Here is a 23,295-nt window from a genome sequence, read left to right on the forward strand (position 1 = left end):
TCTATTTACATTTGCTGAAATACACTAGGGTTTGATCTTATTCTTTGATAGTCACATGCCGGCATTTTCCACTGCAATAATGTAATGCTAATGCTGTATTTACCATACCTATTATCACCCTTGTATTTTACAATTTGCTGTGTAACCGATCCCAATCTGTACATCATTTTGTCGAGCTTAATTAAGAAAGTAATTGTTGATGCTGCAGGCGCTTCTCCCTCAAATTGTTATCGGCCACCGCCTCTGAAATCCCAAATCAATATCTGTTCCTCGTTTGATTCTCTGCCTGGCCCTTATAGATTGACAGTCGCACACACGCGCACACACACACACACACACACACACACACACACACACACACACACACACACACACACACGCACACACACACACGCACACACACACACACACACACACACACACACACACACACACACACACGCACACGCACACACAAATTACACTTTCTGTCTCCCTCTGATTCAATTGTTGATGCCTATCTGATGTCCCCGCAGCGCTGCCAGGCTGAACGTCAGCTTTGCTAACTAATGTCAGTGGAACCAGGCATTGGTCACATAATTGAATGATTATTCAATTAATGCCTTTGAAGGAGCATGAAGGAGACTCTGGGTGAGCATGAGTGTGGGCAAAATTCTACAATTCTGCAAGAACGTATAACTATGTGTGTTTGTGCATGTGGTTCAATATGATTGGTCACATAAGCCAGTGTGTGTGTGTGTGTGTTTGTGTTTGTCGAGTAGGGAGAGGTGTGTTTTGCTCTGTGTAGTCGCCACTAAAGACAACTCCCTACTGGACCAGCAGAAATGTTTGCTGAAATCATAAGCGCATTGTCCCTCGATGTGTCCTCCCCTCTGTTTTTCCTCTCTCTACTGCTTTCTGACTCACTCACAAACAGAGATGTCCTTCACGTTGGTACGCTGGGTATTAAATGTAAGATGAATGTCAAGAGACTCGCACCAGAGAATGAGCCAGTCCTCTAAAGGGCCTTGGCATATCGCAGCTACCTCGATGGCAGTCTGACATGAACAAGGACATGTCATCCTGAAGCTCTCATGAGTTGTCTTATTGCTCTCTCACCCACATTTTGCACTTGCATTAGATTTAGTGATATATCAGCTGAGCTCTCGATGACAGTGAACTCAGCAACCCTTGTTGGCAGAGTTACAGTATATTTACATTCAGCATACCCTACAGCTTGCATTAAATGTTCCGTAAAATAAGGTTTTATTCAAATTCATTCCTCCTCTCGTTTGCTATCTCTTTCTATTACAATATCTCCCCTGATTTTTTTCTCACCTCTTTATACTCACACCTTCTTCATCTCTCGCTTTCCTCATCCATCCCCTGATACTTTTTCTTTGCCGCCGGCTTCCTTACTCATTCTGCTTCCCTACCAGTCTGTAAGTGTTGTTTTCTCGCTCCACACCCACACAAGCACACACTCACACAGACTCCCTTTTGTGCTGCTCCTGTTACACATTCCCTTACCTCTCGCTACATCTCCAGCTGAATCTCTCGCTTTCTCTCAATGCCACCAATCACCCACAGGCAAAGTCATTCCAGGTTGCGACGCTCCCCCCCCTTTGCCTATCAGATTGTCTCACTACCTCAGAGTCATTTTCCAAATTTCACCACTAATTGGATTCTCCTGCGATTAAGTCAATAACAACCTTCATATTAGAGTTTAATGTCCCCTAATGAGTCCATTTGTTGCCCAGCGGCTAATTAGGTCTGAGCTGTTTATAGATAGCCTAAACTAATTGATGGGCATTACTGAAATGCTGCGTCAATCAGGAACACAGTTGAGCCCATTTCTGCTTTTGGCTTTCAGCCCCCCCCCCCCCCCCCCCCCCCCCCCCCCCCCACCCAAAACAGATTATACCGTTGTGGTTCATGGATCAGACTGTATAATTTGTCAAACAACTCAGCATTGGCATTAATGATAACTCCAGGGGAGCTAAATGAAATCCATTTAACATTGACTGACAAATCATCTTCCTCCTCAGCAAGCATTTAGTTGTATTGGTGTTGATTGTATACAGGATTTGTGCTGAGGAGCCTTGCGTCTGCTTTCGTTAGCTCATTGAGATATTCATACCAGCCAACTGTAGGGCTCCGCTTCAAGAGCGGTTATGCAGCGCACATGCATAGGCATCTCACATCGGGACTCATAATAGAATGAAATACATAAGGCCCCACAGGCAGCAATGGAGGTATATGAGGACAACAGGCCCTTGCAGCAGCTATCAAGCTGGAATCTTTGACAAAGTTTTAACAGATTCCAGCGACATGCCAAGACCCTCCGCTGGAGTTTGAGTCTGCACGAGGCTTTGGCGTGATATGGCAGTGTGTGAATGAATATAAAGTGAGCTGGAGGAGTCTGATATTGGGACTCATCCCAATCGCAGGCCCCCAGGTTAGCATGCTATCAAAAGGGGGGTTTGTTTGAAGCAAGGTTGTCTGTCTGCACACAGCTGCAGCTCTGTGATAAAGAGGAGAGAGGTTTGATAGGTGAAGCCTCCTGTCGTTCCACCCCTCTCCCTGTCTCCCTCTAATTCAATTCAACTTCAACTGCCATGAGAATACCAATATAAAGCATGACGATACATTCTTCTGTCCTTTCTGCCTTGTAGCTCTTTTGTATGCATGTATCAGTGGTTGACCAGTGCTCCATCTGGGTTGTTAAATATTTAATTCCTTCCTGTGTGGAAGTTACTAGTACTGAGTTTGTATAGGAGTGCAACTAGAGAGAAGATGCCTCTTTCTGTGCGTCTGTCTCTCTCTTTCTGTGCCACCACCGAACACTCTTCCATGCTTTGATTTTCTACAAGTATTTGCGTCTTTTAACTTACATAAAGGCGAACCATCTGTTAAAAGAACGCTCCAAATAGTTTTCCCTTGTGCCATATCTGTTGCATCCATATCTAGTTTTTTCAAAGTTTCAACATATTTTAAACCTCAGCATTATAGGTCCGGTTGCTCATTGGTGTGGTACATTCTGGTGAACTGTAAATATTTCTGTAATATGTCAATATTTTCCCGTACAAGCCACAATGCAGGGGGATTGAATGGTGGTGGAGAAAATGTAAAAGTGAAATGACGGCGCTGTTTTACCCCACCCTCGTGTGGTGGAATATAAGAAGTTATGGATTTACCTCCCATACATAAACACAGAGATAAGGGGGGACTTTTAATCCTTCCATCATGGGTGTAATAAAGTGAACAGGATGTCTCTCCACTTACCAAATTATGTTTGTTGTGTACAAGTCAGGCTTTCAAAAATCCCTACTACTTTGTATTGAATTTTCAGTGTTTTCCGATTGTTACTTTGTCTCAGCATAATTTATCAAAAGGAGTCTTCAAATGAAAAATGATGGTAAGCTGTTGCCTTTAACCTTTCTTAATGGCATCTTTTTTGGTTATAGTTGACTGTTTGGCTGCCCCAAAGACTTTTTTCATGTTGTGGGATACAGCTCATTTCACAGCCTGCTTCAGTTCACTTGTAAGTGAAGCTAACATGGCTAACATTATCCTGGCCCACTATTTGTGTTCGATTCTATCCAATATTTATAGGTGAAGCATTTTGGAAGGACTTTAGAATGTTGGAGCTGAAAGTAACTCCTATGACGTAAACTAAAAATACACAGCATCTGTCATCAATGTCCACATGTTTGATGAATAATACAACGGTTGCTTTGGGAACCGAAGAGGAAAACTCTGGATTGCAGGCGATGACTGAGGAGGATCTACAGGAAATCTCTGCAGGCTTAACTGAGAGCAACAATGTCCGGGCACCTGGCTGTGACTCCTCCTTTGGAATTGTATTGATTTATCATTTCATGTTTGTGTGCTCGAGACAACAACAGACACATCGATCAAATGTGATACATTGCTACAATAATGTAAGACCACATAATATGTATATACTTCTGTAGTGTCCCATAATCAGATACGTTTGCTTAATATTTCTTCAGCAAGTTTGTGTTACAGAGATCCTTTTAAGGCCTACTTCATTATTTATAGGTCTAGCAATTGAGGGGGGTGGTTTTCATTATAAGCATCCTCACAATGGGATTTGCAATTAATCTAATATTAATATTTTAATGCTATCTGCTGCCTCTTTGTGGTTATATCTTTCACTCTTTATTAGTCTTTTAGTTGTAGAACCAATAACCCCATGCAAAGTTCTATCAGTAATTCAGGACTAAATGAGTGCTTGCCCAGAGCTGCTCATATCTTTATTTCATATCAAGGAAACCGTATCAGTAAACTTTGACCCTCATTTTGTAGATGGAGGTGCTGTCCTCGCTATCTGTCACCCATTTTCATTTATCCCATGTTTCGCCCGTGTGTGCCGTCTCTGCTGGATATCTGCAGGTGAGATAACAGAACTTTGCAGGGACCGGAGTAACGGTGCAATCAAACAACTCCTGGTTTTGCCAGTGGGGGACCGTTAGCGGTCCCTCGCCCGCAGTTTGAGAACCACTGTCCCGGACTGGGCGACCTCTGCTCTCCGGCTCTCTGCCTCCGACTCCGCCTCTCGCAGCACCAAACACACGCGAGCGACCGTCTCCCCAGCCTGCCTGCCTTCCGCCACCCCCGCCCCCCCAAGCCCCTTCCAGCTCCAGCCTGTGCGCCCTCCCACTCCCCGAACCGGACTACTTATGTCCCGACGCGAACCCACCACTCTCACGCTTAATGTACTCCTAGTTTTGCCGGAAGAAAAAATAAAAAGTTGAACTTGAGAAGCGGGCTACGATAGGCAGTGGCAGAGCTGTCTCGGATAAGTTTTTTTTCTTCCCTTCTTTGCCCCCAGTTTTCGGCCCCGCGGCGGGGCGGGACAGCAAGGGCAGACCGGGGGGGAACAGGAGACCGTAGGATGTGGATCTGGTACCTTCTGCTTGGTTCTGGGTCAGGCTCAAGAACAGTTGGTAAGTTTTTTTGAAAGCACACGGAAACTACTGTTGTTGTCACGGCGCCGACACGCTTCAGTACGCGGGGTGGGTTAGAGGAAGGAGGGGGGGGCGATGTAAAATCTTTTGAAGTGAGCTCTGTATGGTCGGCGAAAGCTACACTGTTTGGAAGTTGCTGTTTTTTTTTCATCGACGAGTTGCCTAAGCTAAAACTTAGTGGAGCAACTTCTATTAAAAAAAAAAAGAAGTTATCCGACTTTTCGTTTCCATCGACTGAACGGGTTGGGGTTTTTTTTTTTGGTCTGGAAATTGGGATTTGAAGCAGCCGGGGCAGCAGTTTTATATTGGTTCGTGCATGTCGAATGGATGCATGTCCGCTTCCCTTGAGAGTAGTTTTGCTACAGACGCCCTCCATGCCATATCCATCTGCTGTATGTTTAACTGAGATGGGGTTATAGTCTCCTCCAGGTTAGGTTATGACCGAGAGGTTGTTGACAGGACACTGTTGACAAGTCAATCTGTTCTCCGGCCACGCCATGGCAGCTGGGGCCCTAGTGGAGGACACTTGTACAGGAGAGGACAGCCAGTTTGCATTAATACTCCTTTTAACTATGCAGCTGTAGTTTTGGGCCGTGTCCCAGTCAGTGACATATCTGGTCATTACAATTTGCTAAAAAACAAACACGTATTGTCCATTTTACCGATGGCCTGCGGTAGATAATCAGAGTTAATGCGAAACACGTGCGTAATAATCAGTGATACAGAGGTAAGCGGCCTTGAATGATGTGTGAACATCATAAGGTATAAGGAACATGAAACATGAATATATGTGTGAACTATATGCTGCAAGTTCTGATATAATGAAACCAATTTAACATGAATGTCCACTGTACAGTAACTCTTCGTATATGTAATCCATCTACACCTTTAAGGCTTGTTAACCAATTAGATAGAATGCTTTAAGGTAACATGTTAAATGTACTTTTTAATAATTTTTTCTTATGAGACCTTTTCTAAAGTGTAAACAAACCATTTTGAGATTGCACTTTTTTTTGGTCACATCTACAGTATAGTGAGCGCGCACTAATGTGTTAAACTGGTATTGCAGGTGCATTGAATGGGCATACCTACACAAGCTCTAAGATGCTCCAGGTACCATACAGGTCCTTTCTGGGAGATGTTCTGACATGGCACAGTAGCAAAGGCTCAGGAGTAAGCGATACAAATAACGATGGTTGGTGATTTACATTTAGCTGCTTTGGTTTCAGGGTTCTGACACTGTGGATGCTGGCTCACTGTCACACGGTCGTGGCTTACTGGGACACTTTGATAGGTCATTAGGTAACACCTGTTTGCTGGTTCATGGCAAGCATGTGCACATGAATATGTTCGTGTCAGTGCAAGTGAAATGTAAATATCTATTTGTGTAAATATTAGATGTGGAACAGAGATTTAGTGTTGGCTGCCAAACCCCGCCCACGTTTGCTCTTTTGGAACAAAAGATGTACACATTTTCCTGCAGTAGTTTCTTCAGTATTGCTGATGTGTTGTCAGCTTTGAATGAACAAATTGTGCTTCAGCCTTTTATTAGCTCTTAGCTTTTATTAGCTCTTAGCTTGACCAGGTTAAAAATAATGTCAACAAGACTCTCTGTGTTTGTGTGTCCCTGTGCTGTATTGGTGCCCAGGCCAGTATGTAAGTTATATATCATTGCTATTACCAGCCACTTTTGTCCTTTAATAGGACATTGCTATTGGTTAATATTCTCTCTCTCATATATATATATATATATAATGTAAATGTGAGTGCAGTTCATCCCTTGCACAGTGTCATGTGGAACCGAGGAGTCACAAACATCGTTATGCATGCTGTAAGCAATGAACTCGCATTAACACTCAACAACAGAATCATTCATTTAATACATTTCCACAACAGCGTCCAAAATTACTGCAGTTCACAATTTGGATTATAAAACCACCTAATGGAATATGTGAGCCTTGCAGATCAGCGTGTTCAGTCTACCGATGACTATGTCTGTAATACTCAACAAGATGTAGATATTATTTTGTAGCTTTACATACTTAATGAGCCATACACTACACAGGATCGTGTATCAGCAATTTCAAGACTAAAAAGACATTCACAGTCTGTATTACATTGTAGAAATTTGCCAGAAATATGTGGGTTAGATGCACAGCCTGAGAAAGTTCCTCAATGTTTAATCTTAACAAGTGTCACGCCTAGTTTGCCTTCTTTTTGAACTTTATATCTGTGTGCTTTTGGTTGATAAAATGGTTGTGGTAGTTCTGGCTCAAAACAAATAAAAGAGTGCTCAAAACCTGTGTTCCAGTAGACGTACAGCCTCTGTCCCATGGTAATAATGAGTTATTGAATCTAGTAAAGACCACTTTTTGTGAGCCAACTCTCTTTCAGAGGATGCTTACAGACTTTGTTTTGCTCTCTGCAGCCTTGCACTCGCACTCAAAGCTGCAAGACATAAATCAGTGCTATTATGTAATATAAGATTTTGCCACGCGACCCGCTGATGATGGAATGTTGCAATACAGTAACAAACAAGGCAAATTTATGGTATCGGGCTGTGCAGCCTGTAATTACATTTAAGATGTTCAGCTGATCTGCCAGGCCATGCACCAGGGGGGGGTGGGTTTATTGATATGAATTGAGGTACAGTGTCAGAAAGATGAATTAGCTTTGCAGCAGTTATTTCCCAAGGATGACTAGTGCTTGTTTAAGATCAGCATTTTGATATACATGCCAACCTAATAAATGTTTGAGTATAGCTCTAACACAGAGGGCTCCTTTAATGTAGAGGTATTTTACACATGTGTGTGTTTATATATACTTAGACAGATGTTTTATATTCTTTAAAAATACATTTAACTACTTACTCGCTGCAATCCCACAGTTTATAAGCACTGATATCATATTACACAGGAGTTCAAAATGCATGTACTTGTCTGTCACTCTGTACTTGTGAATACATAGAGTGTCAATGGGACCACTTCCCTTTTGGTACATGCACCAACACAATGCAGAAGTGCGTTTAAGCTTGTTTTCATGCGTTTAAGCATTAAAATTACTCGTGCATTTGGATTAACATCCTGCTGACATGTTTTTTTTCTACCATTTATCTTGAATACGTAATCACACTGAGCTCTGAAAGCCCACGTCTTGCTTCTGTGCAGAGTTTTGGAAGAAACCTTGATGCTTTACATGTTGCTGTGGTGCTCTCCAAGCAGAACAGCTCAGGGCTTAGTTCACCCGCTCGCCCACCACAACTGTGATAGCACTATCAAAGCTACTATCGAGTTACTTTGTTTTTCCAGAGTCTTGTACGCAAAGAGACCATACACACTCTGCTGACTCTAAATACGGCTCAGTTAGCCACCTGACATAGCCACTTAAGTATCTCCTCAATCAACGCAAATGTGCGCTCCCTTGCCTGCTCTGTGTTACCAGGCCACACACACACCGGCCAGGTGGTCGGATTTCTTTCATTCAGAACCAAAGACGGACTATATCCGGCTCATTTCCCCCTTTTAATGGGGAGACAGGATCCCATTGTCTCCTGCTTATTATGCTTTGTATTTCTGCACTGTTGCCGGTTGGGCCCAATAAACCTCCGCGCCTATGCTTATCTTTGTCGTGTCTTTGGAACGGGGAAGAGAGAAAGAGATGTTGTGTGTGTTTGCGCCGGCTGACATGGTTGATATGCTTCCAGCCACAGTCGCGTAGAGAAGGCCAGGGATTAAGGAGGGCCAGCGTGGCTTTGGTTTCCCATAGCTGGTAAACGAAGCCGCATGACTGGAGTCAAGTTTCCGAGTGTGATAAAACAGAGCGGCTTTAAAGCAAAGGATCGGTGATCTTCTTCAAATTTCTTTTGTTATATTTGTTGAAATATTGACAAATGCTCTGACAAAAAGAAAGGTGGAAAAAAACCCTCCAGCTGTGGCTCTCTGTGACTGTAAAAAGCCCGTCCAATCATTTCATTCAGGCAGAATGAATTACCAACCTTAATTACTGTAAGCATACATTTGGTGGATTCTGTTTCATTATATATCAGTCAAATGGAACAACACATTACGCAGCAAAGCATATTTGTACAGTGTAGGATGTTTCACCAGCAGGTGTAAGTCATATTGTGTTGTTCTCTGCGTGGGATGTAGGTTCTGTGTTCATTCTCTTTGAGCATCTGTGATCTATAAGTCATGAAGCTGAATGTTTCATGAACCCTGGGATATATACGTATGGATCGAAAGAGACAGAGAGGAGTCAAATTTACTACTGGAAAAAAGTTTGGAGACAGCTCATTACATATTGATTTGGGATTAACCTTAACTAATTTGTCATGAAGTGATGCACAAGCTCCGTCAATCCTTGATGGTTTCCTCACTTTAAGATTGCTGAAATCAAAACGTCAGCCTTGGAAGAATCTGCTTATTTACTGAAGAGAGTTGTTTTGAGAATACTAGCCATTCTGTCCACTTGTGAATATATGGCACGCTCGCTTTTCACCAAATATTGTGTTTGCTGAGTACATTGTATGCTATCTCTAGTTATTCCCAGTGGAGGTAACCGTGAGGACATTTTGTGCTCGACATTGATGTGAACTGCCTACAGTGCCATAGCTAAAGGCAAGGGTAACTTCAGATGTGCTGACACGTTCGTTTTCACGTGAAGCCCAAAGAGAGAAGGTCTTTTTAAGATTGCTGCAGTCTCTCGGTGCATCTTTACAACACTTGCAGTGCCCATACACATACCCACTGTACGAGAGGACAGGAGATTTACCTATCACTGTCAAGTTTTACAGTAGACTGTAAAGCAGAAACATTGTAAACTTACTTCAGTTTTACTGGAGAAGAGATGGAACTTCAAAACTTTATCTGTCCCTCTTATCAGTTCAAACAGCTCCTCTCTCCTTAACTGATCCCAATGTTTTACAGTTTAGAATTATTGACAGCCACTCACTGTACATGCCCAGATAGTGAAGCTGCAGCATCCCATCCGGACAGAGTGAAAGGACAAGTGAATGTAAATGAACTGTGACTGAGAGAGAAGAGGAATTCTAATGCGGGAACCAATCACATGTTTGTATATTTTTATCGAAAATCAAGTAAATAACTTTACTGATGAAATACGATAGATTCAGATGCAAGCTCTCCACTGATGACTCATCTGCCCAGAACAAGTAAAGGTTTGTAGGATCATGTATCAGCAGCCGGGACAGTCTGGCCACGTTTGGTTTGTCCTCACTATGTAATGTGCACCACCAACATCTTGTTTCAATACAAATTAAATAACAATCACAAACGTTAGGTACCTTCAAATACTTTAAATAGGCTACTGAACTCAAGATGTGTCCCATCTCAGGAGCTGTATCCACAGAAAGAAAGTCCATGATGAAGGTGATTGTTACAGTTGCCACACCCATTCTGTTTCTTGTTGCTGTTTAGTTTGTAGGTTAAGGATGTTCTGCTACTAACATTTTGATTCTATCACTATGGAAGCTTTTATTTGTGTACTTTGAGGACAGTTAGGCTTTTGGATGTACCCAGATTCTGCCTATAAAATATCAAGGCAACTTAACACTTTAACTCGTCATGTTCTATTTCATAGCTGGAAGAAACCCGTCCCAGGTTGCTCTGCAGGTCAAAGTGCAGGACTCTCACAGCAGACTGTAATTACTTAGATTTTTTTTTACATGATTGATGTTGAACATTTTAAATTAAAAGTCTTGCAGAGTACGAGCTGTCAGCAGCGGGCTGGATGTCTCTTGAGTTGAAGTTTTGAGCTTTTACAAGTGCCTGACCCTGAAGTTGACGGTACACTGTATGATGATGTATGTCGTGGAATGCAGACTTTGGAGGATCTGAACTTTGCATGGGGACTCAGTTAGAGTTACAGATAATTTAGTTCGGAGCACATTTGCTCCTTTTTTATCCCGTCACCTTGGATTCCCCTCTTTTGCCTTCCTCTACGGTGGTGTCCTCTGAGAGGAGAGTGACCCGCTCTATGGCTGTCAGACAGGGACGGACACTGGCAGGCTGACAGCTGGCTCCCCCGCTGTCCCCCGTGATCAGCCGTCATTTGCTGTACTCTGTCTCACAGCCAGCGTGGACAATGACAGGCTATTTTGGGCTGAAATTCCAGCATCCTGCTGTCAAACCAAACAAACACCACCTTAAAGGTCAACAGACACCCACAGAGAAAACACAGATAACATTAGGGACACCTATCCTCTGTGTGTTTCTCTACGCCGGTGAAAATATAGGTGGTGTGTGTGTGTGTGTGTGTGTGTTTTTATTTGGTTCTTCATATTTGAGATACTGAGATGACTATGGCGCTGAAAATGGACTCAATATTTTCTACTCAACTCAAAGAATTGCTCCGTTTGTCATTAGGTGAAGTCGGGGAAACTATAAGATCTCTCACTGTTTGGCTGTTTCCAGTCTGGATCAGCCACAGAGGAATGAGGATTCTAGACAGAAGACTGACAACTGGTTATTTTGTGTCTAATATTTTATGTACTTTTTCCAGTAATTCATTTGATAGTAATGTAGATATAAAATGCAACTTTCTCTTGATGTTCTATTGCAAACTTGGAACAACTCTCTCCGGTGTGAGGGAGCTACGTGACATCTGCTTGTAAATTCCGGAGAACTGCAAAAAGTCTAAATATTTTAGCTTTGCACAGCAATGCTGTCTATCAAATACCGCTGCTGGTATTCTTAGCCGGCCTCGCCTAATCTTACCGTGAACATGATGTCTTGGTTTGCCGTGTACCGTCTGCCGGATTCCATGGGAATAGATTATGGAAAACAAACAAGTAACAGTAGAATGTGTAATGTTTGGTGTTTGAAAAGAGATTGATGGATTTGTACTTCTTTGCTTGTCTATTTGCATTACTGCCTAATGTTTTATCATCTGCGTAGGAAAATTGTACATATCAGCTGCCAAATGCCTGCGGTGATGATTATGCAGCAGTAAACTTTGGTGCGGACGTACCTTCAGCTTCGTGCATAATTGTTTTGTGTTTGTGATACAGTTCTGGCAGGTTCATCATTCCAGTGAGCGGCACAACTCCATCCACCAGCTTTTGATGCTGTAATTGAGTGCAATTTTCCAAACATCTAATCATAAGTCAAATGGTTATTTTGACTAGACACTAGACTTTTTGATTGCAATCACACAGACGTTTGTCTTTCCTTGTTACTCTCTTTTGCGTGCCAAGTGATTATGTAAGCATTCAGTGTCCTGTGTGATAAATATGCAAATTCTCTTCATAGCATTGTGGGTGAAATCTGTTTTAGAAGCACAACGTTGCTGCTGATGCATTCATCTCAGGATTAGATTCATCTTTAGGATCACAGAGACTCTTTTTCTCCTTCTATTACACAACACAGGGATTAAGGATTGCTCAACAGGTCAGGGGTAACCTCAGAGTCCGAGGCTCACGAGTTAGAAATGCTGGCTCATGAAACGAGCTATTTGCTGAAGTGAAACAAGCTATTTGCTGAAGTGAAACTCCCAATTATAATTGAGGTGCCGCAGAGTGTGACATTTCAGTGATATGCAGAGTGCACGGAATTTTCTTTCCCCCGATGAATGCCATATAGCGGTGTGTGTTATTGATAGTAATTTGACAGATTCTTTGCGTGCCATAGATGTGCCATGGAGATCTTTGCACGCCACGATGTGTCTTATTCCAGCGACCTCATTCTCAGTGCACAGAAACATGGCCAGGCATGACGGAGCGATGCTAGCAGACCGATAAAGCGTCAGTTACACTGACATCCAGCCCTGTCCATGGAGAGAACAGTACAAGGGGCTGACGTGACCGGCCCTTCTCTTCGCACCAGACATGCAGTATAAGTGACGGTGCCGACGGAATTCTCTTCACCTAACGTTGCGTGTTCACTCACACGGACACACGTGTGATTTAGCAACCTCTCTGGTGAAACTATCTAGCGATGTAAAAGCTATCATGCACTTGAGGCTACTCCTCCAGGCGAGTGCATAAATGAACAAATAAGATCAATCTCAATTCGGCTGACTTGAAATAATTGCCTATTTGTCACAATTAATTTCAGAGCTTTGACCCAAGACCCCTTGATATTGATATTGAATTTCCCATTATTACATACCTGCAAAGCTGCTCGTTTAATGGCGCCGAATCCAAATAATTAGTCTCTGTGTTAACTGGATGATAAAAGGGTCAAGGCAGGCAGGGGTAATTTGAAGACCGTTTTAAGGAGGAGAGGCGAAGTGATGCAGAAGCAGGAAGTTAATGTGCGGCGGAGACATGACTTCTCCTCTGTCATGTCACAAACAGGGCTTCACCCCTTGAGCTTTCAGCCCCTTGCTTCAAGTGTGCACTCTGTTTGATTCCCCATGCGTTTTCTCTTTCTTCTTTAGCAGAGTCAGTGTGTATGTGTATGTATATACGGTGCTGTGTGTATGCACACTATATGTAGGGTAATCCTCTCTTGGACAGGCCCCAGGGGAGGCTTATCTTCACAGGAACTAATCACCTGGTCCCGCCTGCTGTTTACAGAGGCAGTCTCGCCAGCCAAAATCAAATGCAAAACCCATGTTAATTGCCTTAATTCTGCTTCCCTGTCAACCATGGCTTGGCAGAAGCTCTAGGCTACAAAATAAATTATTTTCACGTGTTCAATGAATACCAAAGACGAAAGAGGGCTCCTGCTCCTCAGGAATAAGAAGCAGAAAACCCATTTTTACCCTCAGATATTTCCAACAGGGGAGAGCAGAAGAGAGGCAAGGGAGGGCAAATGAAAGTGGAGGTGGGTTTGTTGTGGAGTGTGTGTGTGTGTGTGTGTGTGTGTGTGTGTGTGTGTGTGTGTGTGTGTGTGTGTGTGTGTGTGTGTGGGGGGGGGGGGGGGGCAGGAGGTTCAGGCCTGGTTTAGGTCATTATTGGACCAGAGCCATTAGTCTTGCCCGGGTCTACTGTGTCAGCGATGGTAATTGAGTCCGTCTCTTTGCAGCCGTCTCTAATGAGAAGCTGCAGGCCTTAGATTTGACTAATTTCTTTTATGCCCTGGCCGATGTCAGCCCGGCCTTCCTGTGCCTAATGACTCCAGATACTTCATGAAGGATTGGTGGGATTTCCAAAGACTCCGATGGAGGTTTGTATTAATGTACTTCAAAAGTTAGTGCACTCTGGAGACTTGTCTAATGACATTCATAGGCTTTTGATGTCCTGACAGTGCACTATGCTGCAGATCAAAAGTGGTAGTGTGTATATATATATGTGTATATATATATGGCCAGTCTTTTTCTAACCCTTTACAACTAGGAATACAACATAATCTTCCTCCACATCAAAACAAACTTGAGGTATGAATTGCTTTTTGACAGTAAATTCTAATAATATTGAGCAAATTATCTTAATTCCTATGGGTGTTAATTTGAGGGAATTAAACTACAATGAAATTACCAAAATGCAAATATGTCATGCCCACATACACAGACAATGGAATGTCCATCAGTACAACATCAAACAGGTGATCTGACCTTTCTGCTGCTGCTGCTGCTAAATCTCCCAAGTGACATTTCCAAAATGATAAACGTGCATACGCTGGAAACAAAATTAAAAAAAAAAGGTTCTTCAATACCTACATGCTTCTGTAGATGCCCTGACCTGTACACGTTGTCTAAGCAGCCCCCGATAGAGATGAAAAATGTCTTCTACAGAAACCAGTCAAGCTGGTAAACATCACATTTTACCCTTATGTGAATCTCATCTCCACCGTGTCCGCCATGGGTCAGGATCTGTCCTGAAGGAACAGCACAGCAGCTGATTGATGGATTCCTCCTTGACTGACCTCTGCAGCCAGCCACACTCTCTCACACACACACACACACACACACACACACACACACACACACATATAGACACTCGTAAATATATGGACACAGAGAAATGTAAACACTCGCATAACTGTTGATGCTCCAAAGTGTGACAGTTGGGGAAGGAAGGCACATTCTGGAGGTTCAGTCACATATGGATGCACATGTACGCTGTAAGTCTGCATACATACACGTTACCACATAAGGAACTGACCCTCTTGCAGGTTAGCTCAGATCAGCACCAGTGAGTCTTCAACCAAACCCAATTAACTTGCCATAAACCCACATGAAAGCAAATAAACCCACTGGGGAAATACAAATAAAAAAATACTTACAAAACCAAGCCAGAAGAGTGGGAACTGCTTTCAGAAGGAGGCCATTTGTTTTCATTTGGTTTGGTGTATTTACCGGTGCCGTGCAGAGCGCTTTAGTAGTGTGTCTCTGTCAGACCAGCCCCACCCACAACCACAGATAGCACTGGTGTAGCTGCAGTGAAGAGAAATTGGATGTAATGGCGCTAATCGCTGATGCGGACTGACGCACGTTCAATCACCTGGTCAACAAGCCGCCAAAGCGCTGCTCTTTGCGTTTTCTCCGGCTTAGAAGTGGAGCGAAGGCCATCATACACAATAGCAAGTGAAAGATGTCAGGGCAGACGGTGACAATGACCCAGCGGAAGCTATAGAGGTTTAAAGGCGCCGCAGCTCTGGGCGTGAGTCCACATCTGATATCTGTTAGGCAGTGAGGAGGAAATGGTTGTCGTTCGTAACCCTAAGGGCATATGAAGCTTTTTCTCAGTGCAGTGTGAGAGTACTTTTTGGCCATTACTGGGGCTCTGCGTGTGAGTGAGTGTAACATAATGCAGGCTCCGAGTAATACAGCTGATCTCTCAGAAGGGAAGTGAAATCAGATGAAGCAGGCTCACCAGCGACGATGATTTAAGTGGCAACCAGTAGACACAATGGGGGGGAGGGTCATCACGTCGACATGGATTTAGATGAACAAAATACGGTCTGTGCAACAGCAAATGAACATCTCCCAAAGCATCCACTTTCTTTCACACAGCGGAGAGAGAATAGCTCATCACAGAGTACGAGAAAATGAGACGTCCCCATGCTGTGAACTCATCGCCCTGACTGTAATTACCAGTCGGAAAAAAAAAAGAAATTGGTCACCAAGTACTCTCGTGGCCTTTCTCATCACCGTTCATGAGATTTCCTGTCACGTTGCTTCTATGTCCAAGTTAGCCTTTTAAAGACGGCGCATAGGCTGAAATCGTATTGGAATGACCTTTTAGTTGCAATATCATCTGCCGCGGTGAGAACTACTCACACACCCGTTACCTTTTAAACTAAAACCCTCCATTTGACTTATTACCATTTTGACTCATCAGCATTCAGTTGAGTAGATATTGTATTATGCAGAGGAAGAGAGAGAGAGAGGAGACAGATATGGAAGAGGAGACAAAGAGTCACAGGCAACGACCACTGGCACTCCTTTCCCTCGTCTGCATTCTGTTGGAATAACCATTTGCCTTGTAATGCTCCTGTCATTTCCCCTTTACCCCTTCTCCTTAATGCAGTGTCTCTATCTCACATCCCTTTATTTCGTCTCCCGCTCACCTTGTGCCCTCTCTTTCTGTTCCTCTAAGGCTCCCTTTGCCCCAGTGTTTTTGCCAGATATAGTTCATTCACTCTGCTTTTCAACCCCTGCAGTGACTCCGCGGCCCGGGCTACACAATTAAGAGCTCATTACTTGCTAATACACAGAGTAGAAGATAGACAAAGGCAGCCTGTGCCTTTTTTTGTTGAGCTCTCCCCGCTTCCATCATTTTATCTCTCTCTCTCTCTCCCTAGGCACACTAAGAGTGCAACTTCTCTCCCTCTTCCTTCCCACTCCTCTCATCATACCCACTGCTACAGTACATCTTCTCCACGGTGCATAATGAGCCTGTGTGTGCTAAAAAAATAAATATTATAGTTCAATTTTAATCAAAGAACTAAATTGCAGATGTTTTCCTCCTGTCATATTTGGAGCTCAGTGTGCCTCGAGGCAAACATGAGCCTCACAGGTGTAACTTAAGGTCAGCTTCCCTCTGGGCCGCTGTCTGCATCATTCCTCACTCTCTGGCTGCCTCTGCAGGTAACGGCAGTTTGCTCAGTAAAGGGGTCTCGCGTCGTGGCGCCCGATGAAGGGTGCGCGCTGTTTACCGGTGTGTTCTGCGACAGTCGACTGGGTGATGAAAGAGACGCAGGGGGAGTGTTGACGTTTTGTGCCGCTGATGGGCCAACGTGGAGAATCGGAATGAATGGAATAGATGTGTTTGTTTGACAGGAGAAGCTCCCTCCTTGGGATTGATGAGGAACTCAAGCCCGAAAGAAGATATCCGTCTGACCGTATTGGGTTCTTGTCCTGTGTGCGCATTATGTCTATTTTTGTTTGTCTTTATGTCAGACAAGACATTTTTTTTTGTCTGAGCGGTGAGCAGCTTGCCCGCAAATCTCATTTTTGTCATCGTTCTCCTCCTCATCCTTCCTCATCCCCCCTCCCCAATCTCCATCAGCTCCTCCTCGCTGTGAAGGTAATCCCAAGGTGATGTTAATAGGCTGTTGAAAATGCCACAGTCATCTCTTAGAGGATTAGATGGACAATTGCTTCTCTGAAACCCGAGCCAAGAGGTTAAAACAAAACCGCAACAAAACTACTTTTCTACTAAACTACTAATGTCTTTTCTTGGACCATAACAAAACCATAATATGACCTCTATATTGAGCTTCCATTGTAATGCATTTATGTTGTGATCTCCATTTTAATTCCACCACAGATCATAAACAGCCAAAATAAACCAACGCTACGGCATTATAGGCTCGGTGTGAGCTGTGAATACAGATTAATGAGAGACCAGTGTGTGCTTAATAGGGCCTTGTTTGGCCAAGCCAGGCTAATTTGGCCAGTCACTGTTCCAAAAAATCCAAAGGCAGTCACTGCAAGGTCTATTTCATAAAGGAGAGGCTGCTAATGAATACATAATGGCACGACAGAGGCCAATGAAGCAATCACTGTTGTGCTCATGTTTGCAAAGTAAGCATTTTTGGTTTCCATTAACCTTTATGTATCCAATACGTAAGAACACATAAATAGCTTCAGGGAGTCAGTCGTAGGGAATTACTTGAACAGACCTCTGTAATTTGTATATTATATTAAAAACAGCATACAGCCACTACTTTCTGCAGCTCCGTTCAGAGGAGAGATCCGCTGAATTATTTCCCCCGCTGACCCTCCCGTTACCCTGCACGAGTTTACATCTACTCTAGATTGAAATCCATGTTCAGTGGAACCTAATTTAAGTTTCAAATGTAATAAACATGATGTAAACATACAAATGTAGTTGATATTGACACTTTCCAAATCATACGTACATTTGTGGTTAATAATAATAATAATAAATCACATTTGTTTTGGTCAAAATCATGGTTTCTCTTTCTATTTTGTCTCTTCAAACTGGTACACTGTCTCTGTCTTGCTCTGGTACTAGCTCAGCCCACAGATACACTATCAATAATGCAGCCTCTTAAACAAGGCTGAGGTTTTTAGGAGGGTTTGTCTGTGCCCCTCCCTTCCAGACGCCTGCTAGTTGCCGCGTGGTCACATCCTAGTGGGAAACCATTGCTTTTTGTTCTGAAACCAGAAATAAACTCGCTGTTAAGAGACATTTTATACTTCATTCATATTGTCATCAAGGCAAAAGCACTTAAAGCTGGCAGGGCAAGAGGTCGCTGTAAAGAACTGAGCACCGACTGCATAGCTGTAGGCAAAAATGAAATGGTAGCTAAAGCAAGAAGAAGAAACAGCCACAGTATCACACTGTATAGTTCATATTCTACTTGAACACATTTTGTTTACATTTATACAGACCACAGATGGTTTGGAAGGGCATTGAAGCATCAAGCGAACTATCTTCAGGCAGACCCATGTGGTGCAGCCTGCTTGAGTTGGAGTTGGATGTGTGTGTGTGTGTGTGTGTGTGTGTGTGAGATTTGGATTATTTACAACTATCTTTTGTGGAAATAAAGGCTGTTTGTATTCTGAGTAATGCTCTCTAAAATCACAGTTATCCCTCAATGTCTGTGATAATGCCATAATCTATAGGAGGTTAGAAAACTTCCATTTATTCTGGCATGTTGACTGTAAACAACACCGTGTTTGATGCGAGTCAAGAGAGAGTAGATCCAATGCAGAAAAACTAAAATAACCTCTGAGATAATGATTGTATTGGGATGTTGCCATATTGTCCTTATTTTCAGAAAAGAACAACATTGGGAAGAATGAAAAGCCAATGGCAACTTTTAGTCCATTAATGCAATATGACTGCTGCCAAATCTCTCTAAAGGTTTTGCCATTTTAGTTCACATGCTGTTACATCTAAAATTCTGTACAGGGCTGTGTTTTGATCGCGATAGTAAACTATATCGATATTTTTGCACGGCACATTTATGTTCCCTTCAAAGGAAAAATGTCAAAACGTCATGCTAGTTGGTTGGACGTTTATACAACATTTCATGTATCTTTTTCTGCCTTTTTGTGATTGCAATACAAACAACAAACGATATATAACCAGATGCTGTAGAAGGGAATGTTTTGCACATCACAAGGCTCATATTGTGTTCTCCTTCCTTGAGGAATTTACTCTGACTTTCTGCCTTGAGAGCCAGAGTCCTTATTTGATTATACAGCAAAAGCTAAGTCCCAAAGACAAACAATTGCCTTGTTATCGCGCCGCATGGATGGTGACTAATCCTGCTTTAGCTGAGAGGACAAGCTTGTGGTCCATTGTTTGTTGCTGTCCAGATGCACCCTGGGGGTTTGGGCTTATGCCCCACCTGTGAGAACTGACCAGTGCTTTGGCCAATCCTGTTGAGAGTTAACCGCTCTCTCCTTGTGAGATTGGTGCCAAAAACCTTATTAGATTTCGTTTGACAGTGTGTGGTTTTTGGGACGTCCTTGGACTGTAATTCCTTCTCCCAGGATGGCGAAGTCGACTCAAGTCTCATTTTCTTCTTTTTACACTTAACACGGAGAAGGAACCAACTTATCTACTTGGTTAGGATCCCCCCAGGAGTCATTTTAATACATAGTATTATGTTCGATTCACTGTAAATCAACTCCTTCATACTTATCTAACATTCCAAAATCATTGCATATGCAAATATGGAGATGCTTCCATGCGCAGCGGTGCACCACGTTTAACTTTTGATTCTAAGCATGTGTGTTGCAGGAGGTCTGTGATTGTGTTTTTGCATTAAATTCAGCCAGACGGGTGGGTGGGCTTAGAAAGTCGCTCTTTTTCCTCAGGATATTGGCACACGTGTACTGACATGTCATTAGTTGCGCAGACAGATGTGTGCGTGGCTCAGAAAGCACAGTGCTGTTTTGTGATATGAATATTTAAGTGTTCTGTGCAATGGGGAAACGTATAATATTGCTGCACGGCTGATTTAAGTGACTGAGGAGGATTCATAAGCAGTCGTTTTTTTATCATCTCTTCAGCAGCCACCACGCTGCTACTGTTTAACTGTCTCGCTCGGTATGCCTCCTCCGCTCTGTTTATACCTCTCTTTGGTGATATTCAAATGCATGGTATACCAATAAAAATAAAATGTCTTCTGCGTGTCAAAAGCAGAAGAGGAGTGTGCTCCTGCTTAGTTTAAAGCCAGTGATAACTCGGGACAGCAACAGAGAAGAAGAAATAGCATTGCATTTATACAAGACAATATTGTAGGGTATACACACCATGTGTCACTCAATGAGATGTTTGATAAATAATCATCAGTAATGTGGGTATAATGACTAAGTGGGTAAAGGCAAATAATAGAACAGTCTGGTAAGTTCAGTAAATGACACAACTGGACTGTAATGCAGCCTTTAAAACCATGAAAAGACAACATGTATGCCATATTATAATATCACAATATCAATATAATATTGATGTATTGCCCAGCCGTACTTCATAAACTAAATCTGAATCCTCATAAGTAGAAAAATGTTCTACAAATGAAGAGGCCAACAGGTGCTGCATACAAGAGCATTTCTATCACAATATTCAGTAAAATATGCGATCAGGACATCGTCATTTATGCTTTCTGTTCACCGATAATCTCTGATAACGTTACATTGTAAACAACCAATCTGTGTTTAAATTGACAGGACAATTTAAACAAAATAAATGAATATTAGAGACCTGTTTACAATACCTCTAGCGGCTTATAATACATCATTAAAACTACAAATTACAAGATTTGTTTGAATTTTATGAAAAACTTTTATGAAAAACACTATAAATAACTTTAACAAAGTAAAAGGATAACATTTTGAATTTTTGATTGCTTGACTTCAGAGTGGTTGAAATAGTTTTTGGGACGGTTAGCACCGCTAATCACAAGTATGTGGAGCAGGCAAGATGTCAGCCGTCTGGCCTCTCATATTCACAATCCTCTACTCTGGGAACAACAGAGGCTCTGGCAGAAAAGTCTGACTCACATCAACCCCTTGTCTGCTTTTCTCTTGTGGGGAAGTCTTATTTTTGGAGTGTGCTACGCATTAGACGCTGCAGTAAAAGATACGGCCTACATATTGAGTGTTCCAGTCCCACCACCACGTCTTAAATATGATGCAGCATTTTGCATTCTTGACAAATCAAAGCATTTGTCCGATTAGAAATAAATGTAGCTTCATGGTGGATTCCATTTCAGTGGATTATTATTTTGATGTCTGCAGACAATTAGAGGAAACCATTGTGTTAATCACAAGTTCATCTTGAAGTTGTCCAGGAGTCGCTACTGATCACTAATGCATTTCGGAAAAATATTTATCCAGAATGTTTATCCAGAATTCTGTGTTTTATTTAAAAAGCATTAAGCCCATTTTCTTCATCAAAAAGAGCTTTTGATTTACTTCCCTTAGTGCCATGCCGTTAGTCCGCTCATTCCCATTTCTTTTATCTTTTATCTTCAGTTCTTTCTTACAAATGCCCCTTAATTTGCATCTTTATGGGAATTGACTTTTTTTTTTGCTAGAAGAATGAGCTTTGACGTGTTATCCACGACACAATAATGGTTGCCTCTTTAGATTACAATGATCACTAATATAGTTCACTGAATTACTCAAACAAAGGACCCCAGTCACATTTCTGCTGTGACACACTGGAAATAGTGTGTGTGTGCACCTAACGCATTATCCCACTGCACACCGTCATGTGTGTGTTTAATGAGAAATTAATGATCAAATACGTCTCATATTTTTGTCTAATAAGGAGGTTTTCTTGAGGATGCATCACATCTTATTAATGCGAGTGTTCAAATGTTATTATAGGGCTTGAGATCTGCTTGATGACTTTTGATTTTGCTCTTTTTTTTTAAAGCCTAATTGCAATGATAATCTGCCGTTGTGTTGTATTTACCTCATTGGGTATTTACACTCTGTTGTGGATTTTATGGGGATTTGGTTATTGACTGATTTCAGTGTGCATGGCATGCATTTGTTGCTGTGAAATGAAGGCTCTCTCAAGAGCTGTATTCTCCTCACTTTACAGTTAAGTGAAAGATTAAACCTATGGGTCTTTGGCTCATTTAGCATTGTCATGGTCATAACTGTGTCCACCACACACACAGTAACTATACGTAGCAGATGTGAAGCCTGTGGCCCCTTCCTCTCTAATACACAGATTCACATGGAACAGTTTCCGTATGACCTTTAGAGGTGGAGAACGTGTGAACGGCTGAAAGAGGCGCAGGCCTATATGTTGCCCATATTATTCGGGTTTTACTGTCTTTTTTCATGCATGACTGCCCTTTTCTCCATCTCTCCCCATTCATGCCTTGCTTGCTCTGTTGCTCCGTGCTTATGCTGCGCTGCCCGTGTCCGTCTGTCCGTAGGGTGTCTTTAATTGATGCAGACCAGGTTCTTTACACTTGCGCTTATTTGTACTGGACGCTTCAGTGAGCTGAAGGAACAGGATGGAGACTATTTTTCTCTCTCTCTCTCTCTCTCTCTCTCTTCCACACACACACACAATGACAACCAAACCACCTCCACCCCCGCTGCGCCTCAGAGCCTGCTTGTGTAGCCGGCCCGTTACGAGTGCTGTGCAATTGAAAAATGTGTTTCTATCCTTGAACCTGAAAAAGCTAGTCCATATTTCTCCTTACCCTCCAACACAAGCAGACGTTACCATTCATGTTTGCAGTGTCATTATCAGGCTGTAATGTGAATTTGACACAGTATGGTGCATTATTGAGGACAGACAGCTGATGAGAATGTGGGACTATTTCTGTGAGGACAAAAGCTTTGTTTGTCCTTTTAGAGAGCAACTCCCATCTTTATATTTTTTGTGATACTTCTCCTGTAGCCTTGGCATTACTTTCAATTCTACCGTAGCTTACAAAAGGCAACTCAATCATTTTTTCTGGTGCTG

The 23,295-nt window shown here is 42.5% G+C and overlaps 1 protein-coding gene across 1 annotated transcript in view; it reads left to right on the forward strand.

Annotated features, from left to right (window-relative positions):
- Positions 1–4,741: 4,741 nt before the first annotated feature.
- ldlrad3 (low density lipoprotein receptor class A domain containing 3) overlaps positions 4,742–23,295 on the forward strand; it is a 64,396-nt gene continuing 45,842 nt past the window's right edge. Inside the window, exon 1 of the mRNA XM_079162293.1 lies at positions 4,742–4,952. Within this exon, the coding sequence (XP_079018419.1) occupies positions 4,901–4,952 (52 nt within the window). The 5' untranslated portion in view covers positions 4,742–4,900. The remainder of the gene's footprint in view (positions 4,953–23,295) is intronic.

This window comes from Pholis gunnellus (assembly GCF_910591455.1).
Source record: "Pholis gunnellus genome assembly, chromosome: 7".
Taxonomy (NCBI): domain Eukaryota; kingdom Metazoa; phylum Chordata; class Actinopteri; order Perciformes; family Pholidae; genus Pholis; species Pholis gunnellus.